At 56.9% G+C, this 16072-nt stretch overlaps 1 protein-coding gene across 1 annotated transcript in view; it reads right to left on the bottom strand.

Moving 5' to 3' along the window:
• Positions 1-16072, bottom strand: part of LOC138830147 (matrix-remodeling-associated protein 5-like) — a gene marked incomplete at its 5' end in the record, with an annotated part of 26116 nt that extends 10044 nt beyond the window's left edge. Inside the window, 5 exons of the mRNA XM_070026581.1 lie at positions 195-4874; positions 5541-5928; positions 7234-7363; positions 7987-8088; positions 16025-16072. Of these exons, the coding sequence (XP_069882682.1) occupies positions 195-4874; positions 5541-5928; positions 7234-7363; positions 7987-8088; positions 16025-16072 (5348 nt within the window). The remainder of the gene's footprint in view (positions 1-194; positions 4875-5540; positions 5929-7233; positions 7364-7986; positions 8089-16024) is intronic.

Raw genomic sequence — 16072 nt, 5'->3', positions numbered from 1 at the left:
CAACCGCTGACCCGACTGTGACCCCTGACTTCCCTGTGACCTCTGACCCCCCATGACCCCTAACCTCCCCGTGACCTCTGACTGTCTTGTATCCTCCCTGTGACCGCTAACCTCCACCTCCCATCTGGCTCCCCTCAGTCCCCCGCCCCCATGCCAAGAGCCTGCAGGAAACAGATGGGTAAACTGAGGCTCACCCGTGTCCAGCTCGTTCCAGGTGCCACGAGGCGGGGTCACAGCGGGCGGGGCTGGGGGTCGCAGGTCAAAGGTCCTGGGGTCACTGTCAGGGGAAGCCGCAGGACGGGAAGGGAGGGCATCCGGGCCACGGCCGTGCAGGGTTGTAACCACGGGGTCACGGGGGTTCGCCGTGGGGCCCAGCCAGGTGCGGTGGGCTTTGTGCTGTCGTTCCCGCCTGCGGCCGCCGCCAAGCCTCCTGGGGGCCGGAAGTAAGGAGGCCGGAAGTGAGGAGGACAGAAGTGAGGAGGACGGGAGTGCAGAGGTCGGAGCAGCGGATGCTCTAGGGGTGGAGGCCGGAAGTGGGGATGTCAGTGTCAAAACCAGAAGTGGAGAGGTCCGTGGGGAGACCGGAAGTGTGGAAGTCGGAAGTGGGGATCTCCGAGTGGTAACCGGAAGTCGGGTGGTCCGACTGGAGACCGGAAGTGGGGAGGTCCATGGGTAAACCGGAGGTGTGGAAGCCGGAAGTGGGGATCTCTCAGTCGAAAACGGAAGTGGGTAGGCCGAAGTAGTGGAGGCCGGAAGTGGGGATTTCCGAGTGGAAACCGGAAGTGGGGAAACAGGAAGTGGGGTGGTCCGAATGGAGATCGGAAGTGGGGATCTCCGCGTGGAGAACGGAAGTGTAGATTTGCAATTGGAGCCCAGAAGTGGGGATGTTCGAGACAAAACCGGAAGTGTGGAAGCCGGAAGTGGGGTGGTCCGAGAGGAGACCGGAAGTAGGAATTTTCGAGTGGAAACTGGAAGTGTGGAGGCAGGAAGTGCAGGGGTCCGAGTGGAGACTGGAAGTGGGGAGGTCCGTGGGGAAAGCGGAAGTGGGTAGGCAGAAGTAGTGAAGACAGGAAGTGGTGATGTTCGAGTGGAAACCGGCAGTGTGGAGACCGGAAGTGGGGTGGTCTGAGTGGAGACCGGAAGTGGTGAGGTCCGAGTAGAGACTGGAAGTGGGTCGACAGAAGACACAGAGACCGGAAGTGGGGATATTTGCGTGGAAACCGGAAGTGTAGACGCCGGAAGCGGGGAGGTCTCCATGGAGACCGGAAGCAGGGTGGGCGGGGCCCGGAAGTCGCCCCTGCCGCGGCCGCGCACGCGTGCCAGGATGCGCGCCCAGTGCTCGGGCCGGATGTGCTCGGCAGCCACTGGTGGGCGCGGGCGGCGCGGTAAGGCGGGCTGGAACCCGCGCCCGGCGGGGGCGGCGCGTGGGGCGGGAGGGGGAGGCGGAGGCGGCGGACGCCGCTGCCGCCCACGCCCAGGGGCGCCCGCAAGACGCCGACGCCACAGCCGTGCTTCCCCTGTGCCCGGGCCCGAGCTTGGCGCGTCAACAACGACGTCAGCGCCGCGCGACGCCCCCGCGGCCGCTTCCGCAGCGGCGCCCACCATCTTGGAATCCGCCATTTTTGAATCCGCCATCTTGGCCTCCACCATCTTGGAATCCGCCATCTTAATTCCCTCCATCTTGAATTCCTCCATCTGGGATTCCGCCATGTTGGTTCCCTCCATCTTTGATTCCACCACCTTGTTTTCGGCCATCTTTATTCCTTCCATCTTGTTTTCTGCCATCTTGATTCCTTCCATCTTGGATTCCGCCATGTTGCTTTCCACGATCTTGTTTCCCTCCATTTTGGATTTCGCCATCTTGGCGTCCACCATCTTGGAATCTGCCATGTTGGTGTCGGCCATGTTGGATTCGGCCATCTTGGTTCCCTCCATCTTGGATTCCTCCATCTTGTTTCTCTCCATGTTTGATTCCGCCATCTTGGTGTCCACCATCTTGTTTTTGGCCATCTTGGAATCCGCCATGTTGGCGTCGGGCATGTTAGATTCTGTCATGTTTTCGGTCATCTTGCTCCCCTCCATTTTGGATTCCGCCATCTTGGTGTCCACTATCTTGGAATCCGCCATCTTAATTCCCTCCATCTTGTTTTCCGCCATCTTGCTGCCTTTCATCTTTGATTCCGCCATCTTGGTTTTGGCCATCTTGCTTTCCGTCATCTTGGATTCTTCCATCTTTGATTCCGCCATCTTGTCCCCCGCCGCCCCGCCCACGCTGACGTCCGCATCCCAGCGCGCCATCCCCAGCGCGTTGGCGGCCACGCACACATAGCGTCCACTGTGCCGCGGACCCAGCGCGGGCAGCGTCAGTGTCCCGTCCGCCCCGACCCCGACGCCGTCCGTCCCCAGCTCCGTCCCCGCCCAGGCCCAGCGCCCGCCGGGCAGCAGCCAGCCCACGCGCGCCGCCGGGTCCGCCTCTGCCCGGCAGCCCAGCTGCAGCGCAGCGCCCACAGGCAGTGCCAGAGCCGTGGCCGCTGGCGCCCGCGACGCCACCACGAACACGCGCTGCGCCCGGCCTGCCATGGCGGCCTCAAAGCCACCGTAGGCCACAGGGCCCGGGGCTGCAGATGGGGCGTAGGCCGCGGGGGCTGTGGCTTCAGAGGCATCAAAGGCCGCGGGGCCTGGGGCTGCAGACAGAGCGTAGGCCGAGGGGGCTGTGGCTTCAGAGGCATCAAAGGCCGCGGGGCCTGGGGCTGCAGACGGGGCTGCGGGGCCTGTGGCTTCAGAGGTGTCAAAGGCTGCACGGCCTGTGGCTTCAGACACGGTGTAGGCTGCGGGGCCTATGGCTTTCTCCTCTGTGTAGGCCTCAGATCCTATGGCTTTTTCCTCAGTGAAGGCCTCGAATTCTATGGCTTCATTTGCACCATAGGCCTCGGATTCTATGGCTTCATTCACAGCGTAAGCCTCGGACTCTATGGCTTTTTCTTCACCATAGGTCTGAGATTTTGTGGCTTTTTCCTCAGTGTAGGCCTCGGATCTCATGGCTTCATCTGAGCCATAGGCACTGGATCCTTTGGCTTTCTCCTCAGTGTAGGCCTCAGATCCTATGGCTTCATTCATGTCATAGGCCTCAGATTTGATGGCTTTCTCCTCAGCATAGGCCTGGGATCCTGTGGCTTTCTCCTCAGGGTAGGCCTCGGATCTTGTGGCTTTTTCCTCAGCGTAGGCCTCAGATCTCGTGGCTTTCTCCTCAGCGTAGGCCTTGGATCCTATGGCTTCATTCACACCATAGGCCTCAGATTCCATGGCTTCCTCCTCCACGTAGGCCCCGGACCCCGTGGCTCCGTCCCCGCCGTAGGCCACGTGCCGTGCCTCGGTTTCCCCGCGGCGCCCCACTCGGGCCTCGCAGCGGTACCATCCAGCATCAGCCTGGCGCACCCCGCGGATCTCCAGCGTTGTCCCCCCGTCATGGCCGCCGTCATCGCCCCGCAGGATGGAGCCGTCGGGCCGCGTCCAGGCCACGCGTGGCGTTTCCGAGCCCTGCGCCGCACAGTGCAGCCGCAGAGTCTGCCCCGGGGTCACCACGTGCACGTCATCGGGGTCATCACGGGGGTCGAGGGTCACCCAGGGCGCGTCCTCCGGGTCCTCGGGGCCATGCACGCACGCCGTCCACGTCAGATGTATGTGTGGCCCGCGCAGCCCGGCCCAGCGCAGCGTCAGCTCGGGCTGCAGAAGCCAGGCAGGCCGCGCCCACAGCCGGGCCACCACGCCCGGAAGTGACATCGGCGACGATGACGACGCACCAGGGCCGCGAACCAGGCGGTAGGCCTTGCCCACATCCGGGTCATGGACATCCGGGAAACTGGCCTCAGGGTGGGCGTGGCCTCCATCCTGGTCATACCCGGGGCCTACATCCGGGTCTCTGTCCTCAGAGTGGGCGGGGCCCTCATCCGGGTCATTGACATCAGGGTCTCTGTCCTGAGGGTGGGCGGGGCCTATGTCCTGATCATATTCATGGCCTACATCCGGGTGTCTGTCCTGCTGGCGGGAGGGCCCTACATCCGGGTCTCGGGCTTGATACATATAGCCTACATCCGGGTATTTGTCCTGCAGATGGGTGTGGCCTACAAGCGGGTCTCTGTCCTGAGCGTGGGCAGGGCCTACATCAGGGTCTCTGGCTCCCTGGTGGACGTGGCCTATATCAGGGTTCCTGGTTCGATGGTGGGCCTGGCCTAAATCTGAGTCTGTGGCCTGATACATATGGTCCACATCCGGGTCTCCACCCTGACGGTGGGCGTGGCCTACATCCGGGTGCCTGTCCTGATACAGCTCATCCCCATCAGGGTCTCCGCCCGAGGGTTGGGCGTGGCCTTCCCCGGATCCATCTCCCAGGTCCCCATCCAGGTGGGCATGGTGCGGCGCCTCCGGGTCCCAGCGCAGCATCAGCGCGACGTCATCAGTGTCATCGCCTCCCAGCAGGCGGCGGGCATGTGCGAGGTGGGCAGGGTCAGCATAGCAGACGAGGGCGGCACTGAGCATCAGGCGCACGTGCGCAGGGGTGTGGGGGGCGAGGCCGGGCCGCACGTCGAGGTCGCGCACGACGGGCGCGCGCCGCAGGCGGCAGGCAAGGTGGGCGGTGCGGCCACGGGCGTCTGTCAGCCTCAGCCGCACCTCGCCCACATCCTCCCCGTCCTCCACTTCCTCTTCCTCTGCCTCCACTTCCGCTTCTGGCGGCTCCTCGCCATCCGCCGGGTCAGTGAGGATGCGCGGCGACCGACAGCGCATGCGTGGTGGCAGGCGACGCAGGTCCAGGCCGCGGCGGTCAGTGGGGCTGGCGCAGGCCGCGCACGCCTGTTCCTTCCCACAGCGCAGCATGCCTGCAGGGGGGGATGGGAGAGGGGCGGGGCTGACATGGGACACGCCCCCCTGGGGAGCCTCGGCCACGCTCCCGCCGCGCCTGACTGGCTGGAGCTCAGCCACGCCCTTCCTAGGGGTTCTCAGCCACGCCCCCGCCATGCCTGACTGGCTGGAGATTGGCCACACCCCCTGCCGAGCCTCAGCCACACCCCTGCCCTGCCTGACTGGCTGGAGCTCAGCCATGCCCCCGTGTCACCTCAGCCACGTCCTCATCTCACCTGACTGGCTGGACCTCGGCCACGCCCCCGTGGAGTCTTAGCCACACCCTCGCCCTGCCTGAGTGGCTGAAGCTGGGCCACACCCTCCCTGTGGAGCCTCAGCAATGTCCCCGCCCCGCCTTAGTGGCTAGACCTTGGCCACGCCCCCTGCAGCTCCTCACTAATGCCCAGCCACGCCCAGCCACACTGCTGCCGTTTTTTACTGGCTGGAGCTCGGCCACGCCCCCCTGGGCACCTCAGCCACGCCTCTGCCCCACGTGACTCGGGGAGCTTGGCTACTCACTTACGCCCAGCCACGACCCCGTCCTTTTTCACTGGCTGTATCTTGGTCACGCTCCCTCTCTGCATCGCCTCAGCCCCGCCCCGCCCTCTCATTGGCCTGCGCTTGACCACGCCCCCTCTGCTCACCTCGGCCCCGCCCCTGCAGGCCCTCCATCCAGCGCGCGCGGCAGCCGCAGGCCCAGGGGTTACCCTGCAGATGCAGCACGCGCAGCGCGGGTGCGCGGGCCAGGGTGCCGGCAGGCAGCGCTGCCAGGCGGTTCCCAGCCAGGTGCAGCACGCCCAGCGTGCACGCCGGGACCCCGCGCACACGCAGCGTGGCCAGCCCCTCGGGCGCCAGCGCCGCCAGCCGGTTCCCATCCAGACGCAGCAGCCGCAACGATGCCAGCCCCAGCAGTGCCCATGGGTGCACCGACTCCAGCCGGTTGTGGTCCAGGTACAGCCGGGACAGGCGCCGCAGGCCCCGCAGGGAGCCCGTGTGCAGTGCCCGAAGCTGGTTGTAGCTCAGCTTCAGCACCTGCGTGGGTCAAAGGGGGCATTTCTGGGATCCGAAGGGCCACTTCGGGGTCACTTCCGCCCCACTTCCGGTCTCTTTCACCCCCTTCCGGTCTCACTTCTGCCCTATTTCCGTACCACTTCCTGTCACACTTCTGCTCCACATCCGGCTTCTGCCGAATTCTGCCTCTACTTCCTCCCACTTCCAAGTACATTTCCTCACTTCTTCCATTCCCACTTCTGCCCCAGTCTCACTTCCTCCCTACTTCCGACTTACTTCCGCCCCAGTTCCGGGTCACTTCCTCCCCACTTCCGGCTGGCTTCCGCCTCTACTTCCTCCAAGTTACGGCCCTACTTCCTGTCACTTCTGGATCCATATCCTCACCACTTCTGCCCCACTTCTGGCTCACTTCCGCCTCACTTCAGCCCCGACTTCCTCCCACTTCTTATCCATTTCCTTCCTTATTTCTGCCCCACTTCCGATCCTACCCATGGTCCTATTTCCACTTTCTTCCCCTCTTCTGGCTATATATCATTCCCCACTTCTGGGTCACTTCCGCCCCCACTTCCTCCCCACTTCCTTCCCTATTTTCACTCCACTTCCGGATCCATATCCTCACCACTTCCGCCCCACTTCCGCCTTACTTCTGCCCCTACTTCGTCCTGCTTCCTCCCCACTTCCTTCCCTATTTCCACCCCACTTCTCACTTCCGGAACCCTATCCTAACCACTTCCGCCCCACTTCCACCCCTAGTTCCTCCCACTTCCTCCCCACTTCCGGCTTATTTTCGTCCCTACTTCCTCACACTTCCTCCCTACTTCCCGATTTCCATCCCACTTCCGGCCCTACTTCCACTTCCAGATCCATATCCTCACTACTTCCGACCCACTTCTGCTCCACTTCCTTCCCTATTTCCACTCAACATCCGGCTACACTTCCGGCCCTACTTCTTCCCAGGTCCTTATCCATTTCCGTCTCACTTCTGCCCCACTTCCGCCTCCCTTCTGCCTCGACTTCCTTCCATGTCTGTCTCTACTTCCTCCATTGATTCCCTACTTCCTCCCCACTTCCTTTGCTATTTGATCCCCATTTCTGCCTGTCTTCCTCCGCATTTCCCCCCTCCTTCCTCCCTACTCTTTTCCCACTTCCTTCTTCCTCCAACTTCCTTCCCACTTCCAGCCCTACTTCCTCCCACTTCCGTATCTATTTCCTCAAACTTCCACCCCACTTCCTCCCCTACTTTGTCCCACTTCACTGCGTATTTCTGCCCCACTTCCTGCCAAACTTCCTTCCACTTCCTTCCAATTCCGCCCGCTCCCTGCGCACCTGCAGTGCACCCAGGTCACTCAGGGCGCCCTCGGTGATGTCCGCGATCTCGTTTCCGTGCAGCAGCAGCAGCTGAAGTCTCGCGAGACCGGAGAAGGAAGCGTGCGTCAGGACCCGGATGTGGTTGAACCTAATTCAACAGATGAGAGGACAGGAAGAGGAAATCAGGAAACCAGCCTGAAAACCAGCGCTGGGAGGGCAGGACTTTTGTTTCCGGGTCAGGGTCAAGAATAATGAATCAATACTCATCATCATCTTCCTTCCTTCCTTCTTTCCTTCCTTTCCTCCCTCGCTTCCTTCCTTCCTTCCCTCCCTCCTTCCTTCCTTCCCTCCCTCCTTCCCTCCTTCCTTCCTTCCTTCCTTCCTTCCTTCCCTCCCTCCTTCCTTCCTTCCCTCCCTCCTTCCCTCCTTCCTTCCTTCCTTCCTTCCTTCCTTCCTTCCCTCCTTCCTTCCTTCCTTCCTTCCTTCCTTCCTTCTCTCCCTCCTTCCTTCCTTCCATCCTTCCCTCCTTCCTTCCTTCCTTCCCTCCCTCCCTCCTTCCTTCCCTCCCTCCTTCCTTCCCTCCTTCCTTCTTTCCTTCCCTCCTTCCTTCCTTCCTTCTATCCTCCCTTCCTTCCCTCCATCTTCCTTCCTTCCCTCCTTCTCTCCTTCCTTCTTTCCCTCCTTCCCTCCTTCTTTCCTTCCTTCCTTCCTTCCTTCCTTCCTTCCTTCCTCTTCCTTCCCTTCCTTCCCCCCTCCCCCCCCAGGCCTCACCCCAGGTTCACGCGCTCTATCTTGGGGTCCAGCACGTGGGGCACGGCCCTGAGGCTGCGGAAGGTGCAGTGGAGCTCGGTGGGGACGTAGCAGGCGCAGGTCCTGGGGCAGCGGGTGGCAGGGGCTGGGTGGGGGCCACACAGGAGCAGCAGCAGCAGCAGCGAGGCCCAGGGGCGGGGGCCCCCCATCCTGGGGCTGGGATGGAGGGGGGGAGGCTGGGGATGGAGGCCCAGGGGTGGAGGCCCAGGGAAATGGAGGCTGGAAGTTGGAGGCCCAGGGAAGGAGGCCTAGGGATTAGAGGCCAGGGTGGAGACTGGGGATGGAGGTCCAACAGGGTGGAGGATAGGGGTGGAGGCTGAGGAAGGAGACTGGAAGTTGGAGGCCCAGGGGCTGGAGGCCCAGGGATGGAGGCCTAAGGAAAGTGGAGGTCCAGGGATGGGGGCCTCAGGGTTAGAGGCCAGGTATGGAGACTGGGGATGGAGGTCCAGGAAGGTGGAGGCCAGAGGTAGAGGCTGAGGATGGAGACTGTAAGTTGGAGGCCAGAGAAGGAGGCCCAGAGGTATTGGAGGCTGGGGATGGAGGCCCAGGGATGGAGGCCTAATGGGGTGGAGGCTGGGGATGGAGACTGGAAGTTGGAGGCCCAGGGAAGGAGGCCCAGGAGGGTGGAGGCTAGGGATGGAGGCCCTGTGGATAGAGGAAAGTAGGCCAAATGGGGTGGAGGCTGGGGATGGAGGCCAGGAGTGGAGGCTGGAGATGGAGGTCCAAGGGGGTGGAGGCCCAAGGATGGAGGCCAGGGATGGAGGCTGGAAGTTGGAGGCCCGGGGATGGAGGTTCAAGGATGTGAGGCGACCTGTGGGGGTCAGGGAGACAACGGGGAGGAAGAGGAAGGAGAATGGGAAGAGGAAGGAGATGTATCAGAAGAACAGGAAGAGGAAGAAGGACATGGACACGAGGAAGAGGAAGGGGAAGAGGAAGAGGAGATGGAAGAGGAAGAGGAGATGAAAGAGGAGATGGAAGAGGAAGAGGAGATGGAAAAGGAGACAGAAGAGGAGATGGAAGAGGAAAAGGAGATGGAAGAGGAAGAGGAGATGGAAGAGGAGACAGAAGAGGAGATAGAAGAGGAGACGGAAGAGGAGACGGAAGAGGAGACGGAAGAGGAGATGGAAAAGGAAGAGGAGACGGAAGAGGAGACGGGAGAGGAAGAGGAGACGGAAGAGGAGATGGAAGAGGAGATGGGAGAGGAGATGGGAGAGGAAGAGGAGATGGAAGAGGAGACGGAGGAGATGGAAGAGGAGACGGAAGAGATGGAAGAGGAGATGGAAGAGGAGATGGGAGAGGAAGAGGAGATGGAAGAGGAGATGGAAGAGGAGAAGGAAGAGGAGATGGAAGAGGAGATGGAAGAGGAAGAGGAGATGGAAGAGGAAGAGGAGATGGAAGAGGAAGAGGAGATGGAAGAGGAGACCGGAGAGGAGATAGAAGAGATGGAAGAGGAAGAGGACATGGAAGAGGACACAGAAGAGGAGATGGAAGAGGAAAAGGAGATGGAAGAGGAGATGGAAGAGGAGACGGTAGAGGAGATGGAAGAGAAGATGGAAGAGGAGATGGAAGAGGAGACAGAAGAGGAAGAGGAGACAGAAGAGGAGATGGAAGAGGAAGAGGAGACGGAAGGGCAGATGGAAGAGGAGACGGAAGAGGAGACGGAAGAGGAGATGGAAGAGGAAGAGGAGACAGAAGGGGAGACGGAAGAGGAAGAGGAGACGGAAGAGGAAGAGGAGATGGAAGAGGAGACGGAAGAGGAAGAGGAGATGGAAGAGGAAGAGGAGATCGAAGAGGAGATGGAAGAGGAAGAGGAGAGGAAGAGGAGATGGAAGAGGAAGAGGAGAGGAAGAGGAGATGGAAGAGGAGAGGAAGAGGAGATGGAAGAGGAGATGGAAGAGGAGACGGAAGAGGAGACGGAAGAGGAAGAGGAGATGGAAGAGAAAGAGGAGACAGAAGAGAAGATGGAAGAGGAGACGGAAGAGGAAGAGAAGAGGGAAGAGGAGACGGAAGAGGAGATGGAAGAGGAGATGGAAGAGGAGACGGAAGAGGAGATGGAAGAGGAAGAGGAAATGGAAGAAGAAGAGGAGATGGAAGAGAAGATGGAAGAGGAAGAGGAGACAGAAGAGGAAGAAGGAAAACACCAACCAACAGGAATATGATCAGGAAGTCGAGAGACACAAGGAAAAAGAGACCGGGAAGACCTGCTCTGTCTGTCTGTCTCTGTCCATCTGTCTCTCCATGTCTATCTCTCTGTCTTTGTCTGTGTCTGTCTGTCTCCTTATCTGTCTGTCCCTGTGTTGACATCTGTCTGTCTGTCTCTTATCTGTCTGTCTGTCTGCCTTTCTGTCTCTGTCTGTTATCTGTCCATTGGTCTCATGTCTGTCTGTCTGGTCTGTCACTCCCTGTCTGCCTCTGTGTCTGTCTGTCTGTGTCTGTCTCTTATGTCTGTCTCCCTCTGTCTGTCTCTTATCTCTGTCTGTCTGTATCTGTCTGTCTGTGTCCCTGTCTGTCTGTGTCTCTGTCTGTCTCTGTGTCTGTCTCTGTCTCTTATCTCTGTCTGTCTGTGTTGACATCTGCCTGTCTCTGTCCATCTACCTCTGTCAGTCTCTCCCTGTCTCTGTGTCTCTGTCTGTCTGTCTGTCTCTGTGTCTCTCTGTCTCTCTCTGTTATCTGTCCATTGGTCTCATGTCTGTCTGTCTGTTCTGTCTTTCCCTGTCTATCTCTGTGTCTCCATCTGTCTGTACATCTCCGTCTGTCTGTCTGGGTTTCTCTATCTCTGTCTCTTGTCTGTCCATCAATCTTGTCTGTCTGTCTGTTCCATCACTGTCTGTGTTGACATCTGTCTGTCTCCACATCTCTGTTTGTCTCTGTCTTTTGTCTCTGTCTGTCTGTGTTGACATCTGTCTGTCTGTTATCTCTGTCTCTCCCTGTGTCTGTCTACCAGTCTCATGTCTGTCTGTCTCTGTCCATCTGTCTCTTGTCTCTGTCTCTGTCCGACTCTCTTCCTGTCCGTCTGTGTGTGTACATCTGTCTGTCTGGATCTCTTCTGTCTCAGTCTGTCTCTGTGTGTCTTTCGTTTCTGTCTGTCCGTCTGTCTCTGTCTATCTGTCTTGGTGTCTCTTCTGTCTCAGTCTGTCTGTCCCCGTCTGTCTCTTGTCTCTGTCTGTCTGTCTCTCTGTGCCTGTGTCTATCTCTGTTGGTCTGTTCTGTCTGTCTGTCTGTCTTCCTGTCTCTGTCCATCTGTCTGTGTCTCTTCCTGTCTGTCTCTGTCTCTGTCTGTCTGTCTCTCCGTGTCTGTCCATCTCCCTTCATGCCTGTCTCTGTGTCTGTCTGTCTGTCCATCTGTCTCCTCTGTCTGCCCATCTGTCTGTCTGTGCCTGCGTCTGTCTGTCTGAGTCTGTTTCTTCTCTGTCTCTGTGTCTACATGTCTGTCTCTTCTGTCTGTCTGTCCCTGTCTCTGTCTGTCTGTCCCTGTGTCCGTCTGTCTCTTCCTGTCACTGTCTCTACATCTGTCTGTGTCCTCTGTCTGTCTGTCTTTGTCTTCCTGGCTCCATCTGTCTGTCTCGTCTGTCTCTCTCCATCTGTCACTTGTCTTTGTCTGTGTCTGTCTGTCTGTCTCTTGTCTTTGTCTGTCTCTGTGCATCTGTCTCTCCCTGTCTGTCTCTGTGTGTACATCTGTCTGTCTGTCCCTGTCTGTCTCTTCTGTCTCTTCTCTTTGTCTGTCTGTCTCTCTGTGTCTGTCTGTGCCAGTTTCTCTCACATCCATCTCTGTCTGTCTGTCTGTCTGTCTGTTCTGTCTCTGTCTGTCTGTGCCTGTGTCCGTCCGTCTCTTCCTGTCTCTGTGTCTATGTCTGTCTATCTGTCCTGGCTGAGTTTGTCTGTCTGTGACTGTGCCTGTCTGTCTCTTTGTCTCTTCTGTCTCTGTCCATCTGTCTCTTGTCTCTATGTCTGTCTGTCTATGCCTGTGTCTGTCTCTATCCGTTTCTCTTCCTGTGTGTCTCTGTGTGTACATCTGTCTGTCTGTCTGTCTGGGTCTCTTCTGTCTCAGTCTGTGTCTGTCTGTCTGTCTCTGTGTCTACATCTGTGTCCTCTGTCTGTCTGTCTGTCTGTCTGTCTGTCTGTCTGTCTGTCTGTCTGTTTCTGTCTTCCTGGCTCGTCTGTCTGTCTCTTCTGCCTCTCTCCATCTGTCACTTGTGTCTGTCTGTCTCTGTCTCATGTCTGTCTCTGTGTTGACGTCTGTCTGTCTGTCTGTCTGTATCTGACTCTTTTCTCTGTCGGTCTGTCTGCCCCTGCGTCTATCTGTTCTGTGTCTGTCCATCTGTCTCTCTGTCTCTGTGTCTGCCTGTGTCTGTCTGTCTCCCTGTCTGTCTGTCTCTTATCTCTGTCTGTTTCTGTTCTGTCTCTGTCTGTCTCTTGTGTCTGTCTGTCTATTCTGTCTCTGTCTCTTCCTGTCTGTCTCAGTCTGTCTGTCTGTCCGTCTACCTCTGTCGGTCTCTCCCTGTCTCCATCTGTCTGTCTGTCTGTTCTGTCTGTCCATCTATCTCTCCCTGTCTGTGTCTGTGTCTCCGTCTGGCTCTGTCTCTCATCTCTGTGTCTGTCTCTTGTCTGTCCATCAGTCTCATGTCTGTCAGTCTGTGTCTGTTCCCTCTGTCCGTCTGTCTCTGTGTCTCCATCTGTCTGTCTGTCTCATGTCTTTGTCTCTGTGTATATGTCTGTCTGTCTGTGTCTCTTCTGTCTCTTGTCTGTCCATTGGCTCTCATGCCTCTGTCTCTCTGTGTCTGTCTGTCTCTTCTCAGTCTGTCTTTCTGTGCCTGTGTCGGTTTCTTCTGTCTCAGTCTGTCTGTCTGTCCCCGTCTGTCTTCCTGTCTGTGTCTGTTTGTCTCTTTTCTCTTCTGTCTGTACTTGTCTGTCTTTTGTCTCTGTCTGTCTGTGTGACTCTTGTCTCTGTCCATCTGTCACTTGTCTCTATCTGTGTCTGTTTGTCCATCTGTCTCCTCTGTGTCTGCCCATCTGTCTGTCTGTGCCTGCGTCTGTCTGTTTCTTCTCTATCTCTGTGTCTACATGTCTGTCTCTGACTGTCTGTCTCTTCTTGTCTGTCTCTGTGTCTACATCTGTGTCCTCTGTCTGTCTGTCTGTCTGTCTGTCTTAGTCTGTTTCTTCTCTCTGTGTCTACATGTCTGTCTCTGTCTGTCTCTTCCTGTCTGTCTCTGTGTCTACATCTGTCTGTGTTCTCTGTCTGTCTGTCTGTCTCATCTGTCTCTCTCCATCTGTCACTTGTCTCTCTCTGTCTGTCCGTCTCTCTGTGCCTGTGTCTGTCTGTTCTCTTTGTCTGTCTGTCTCGGTGCATCTGTCTCTCCCTGTATGTCTCTTTGTGTACATCTGTTTGTCTGTCTGTCTGTCTTTTGTCTCTTCTCTTTGTCTGTCTCTCTGTCTGTCTGTACCTGTGTCTGTCTGTCTCTTCCTGTCTCTGTGTCTATGTCTGTCTATCTGTCCTGGCTCAGTTTGTCTGTCTGTGCCTGTCTGTCTCTTCTGATTCTATCTAACTGTCTCCGTCTGTCTGTCAGTCATGTCTGTGTCTCTGGCTCATGTCTGTCTGTGTCTCTCTGTCTGTGTCTCTTCTGTCTCTGTCCATCTGTCTGTCTCTGTGTCTCTGTGTGTGTGTGTTCTGTGTGTCTCCGTCTGTCTGTACATCTTCGTCTGTCTGTGTGTCTCTCTCTGTCTCATGTCTGTGTCTGTCTTTCCGTCTCTGTAACTACATCTGTCTGTCTCTTCTGTTGTCTGTCTGTCTGTTCTATCTCTATCTCTTCCTGTATGTCTCTGTATTCATATGTCTGTCTCTTGTGTCTTTCTGTCCGTCTGTGCCTGTTTCTGTCACATCCGCCTCTGTCTGTCTGTCTGTTCTGTCTGTGTCTGTCTTCCTGTCTCTGTCCATCTGTCTTTTCTCTGTCTCTGTCTCTCTGTCTCTGTCTGTGTCTGTCTGTCTCTATCCATCTGTCTCTCCCTATCTGTCTGTCTGTCTGTCAGTCTATCTCTGTTGGTCTCCCCCTGTCTCCATGTCTCCCTCTGTCTGTCTCTGTCTGTCTGCCTCTCTGTCTCTGTCTGTTATCTGTCCATTGGTCTCTCTGTCTGTCTGTCTCTGTCTTCTTGGTTCTGTCTCTTCTGTCTCTCTCCATCTGTCACTTGTCTCTGTCTCTGTCTGTCTGTCTGTCTGTCTCTGTCTCATGTCTGTCTGTATGTTGATGTCTGTCTGTCTGTCTCAGTCTGTGTCTGACTCTTCTGTCAGTCTGCCCCTGTGTCTATCTGTTCTGTGTCTGTCCATCTGTCTCTCTCTGTCTGTCTCTGAGTCTGTCTGTCTCTTATCTCTGTCTGTCTGTCTGTCTGTCTGTCTGTCTGTCTGTGTCTGTTCTGTCTCTTGTGTCTGTCTGTCCTGTCTCTGTCTCTTCCTGTCAGTCTCTGTGTTCACATCTGTGTCTCAGTCTGTCTGTCTGTCTACCTCTGTCGGTCTCTCCCTGTCTCCATCTGTCTGTCTGTCAGTCTGTTCTGTCCCTGTCTGTTTGTCTCTGTCTGTGTCCGTCTCTGTGTCTGTCTCTTGTCTCTGTCTGTCTCTCTGTGCTTGTGTCTATCTCTGTCTGTTGCTGTCTCTCCATGTCTGTTCATCTCCCTTCCTGTCTCTGTGTCTACAGCTGTCTGTCTGTTTCTTGTCTCTGTCTGTCTGTCTCTTCTACCTCTCTCCATCTGTCACTTCTCTCTGTCTTTTCTGTCTGTCTGTCTCTCTGTGTCTGTCTGTGCCGGTTTCTCTCATGTCCATCTCTGTCTGTCTGTTCTGTCTCTGTCTGTGCCTGTGTCTGTCTGTCTCTTCCTGTCTCTGTGTCTCTGTCTATCTGTCCTGGCTCAGTTTGTCTGTCTGTGCCTGTCTGTCTCTTCTGTTTCTGCCATCTGTCTTTCCCTGTCTGTCTGTCTGTGTCTCTGTCTGTCTGTGTCTCTGTCTGTGTGTCTCTGTCTGTCTGTCCTGTCTCTGTCTGTCTCTCCCTGTCTGTCTGCACATCTTCGTCTGTCTGTGTGTGTCTCTCTCTGTCTGTCCGTCTCTGTGTCTACATCTGTCTGTGTGTCTCTTCTGTCTGTCTGTTCTGTCTCTGTGTCTTCCTGTCTGTCTCTGTTCACATCTGTCTGTCTCTTGTGTCTGTCCATTTACCTCTGTCGGTCTCTCCCTGTCTCCATGTCTACATCTGTCTGTCTCATATTAGTCTGTCTGTGTCTGTCTGTCTGTCTGTCTCTATCTTCCTGTCTCTGTCTGTCTCTTTTGCCTCTCTCCATCTGTCACTTGTCTGTCTGTCTGTGTCTGTCTGCCCGTCTCTCTGTGCCTCTGTATGTCTGTCTCTATGTCTATCTGTCTCGGTGCATCTGTCTCTCCCTGTCTGTCTCTCTTCTGTCTCTTTGTCTGTCTGTCTGTCTGTCTCTCTGTGTCTGTCTGTGCCAGTTTCTCTCACGTCCATCTCTGTCTCTCTGTCTCTGTCTCTGTCTGTGCCTGTGTCCATCTGTCTCTTCCTGTCTCTGTGTCTCTGTCTATCTGTCCTGGCTCAGTTTGACTATCTGTGCCTGTCTGTCTCTTCTGTCTCTGTCTCTCTCTCAGTCTCTGTGTCTCTGTCTGTCTGTATGTCTGTCTGTGTGTCTGTCTGTCCTGTCTCTGTCTCTCCCTGTCTGTCTGCACATCTTGGTCTGTCTGTTTGTCTGTGTCTCTCTCTCTCTCTGTGTCATGTCTGTGTCTGTCTGTCTGTGTGTCTACATCTGTCTGTGTGTCTCTTCTGTCTGTCTGTCTGTTTCTGTCATTGTCCATCCCCCCTCCCCCCTCCCCAGGACTAAGTACTAAGTACTCAGCACCCCATTTCCCCCTGGCTTCCTATCACCCATCACCCTCCTCCTCCTCCTCCTCCTCTTCCTCCCACCTCCATCAGCCCCCCCTCCCCGGGACGCGAACCCGGGGCCGGAGCTCCTCACCTACCTTTCCAGGTTGGGGGGTTCACTGGAGATCCGGGTCTCTTGGTTGGTC

The sequence above is a fragment of the Dipodomys merriami genome, unplaced genomic scaffold (assembly GCF_024711535.1).
Source record: "Dipodomys merriami isolate MVZ:Mamm:240054 unplaced genomic scaffold, mDipMer1.0.p SCAF_1842, whole genome shotgun sequence".
Lineage (NCBI taxonomy): Eukaryota > Metazoa > Chordata > Mammalia > Rodentia > Heteromyidae > Dipodomys > Dipodomys merriami.
This window is presented reverse-complemented; position numbering and strand designations above follow the sequence as displayed.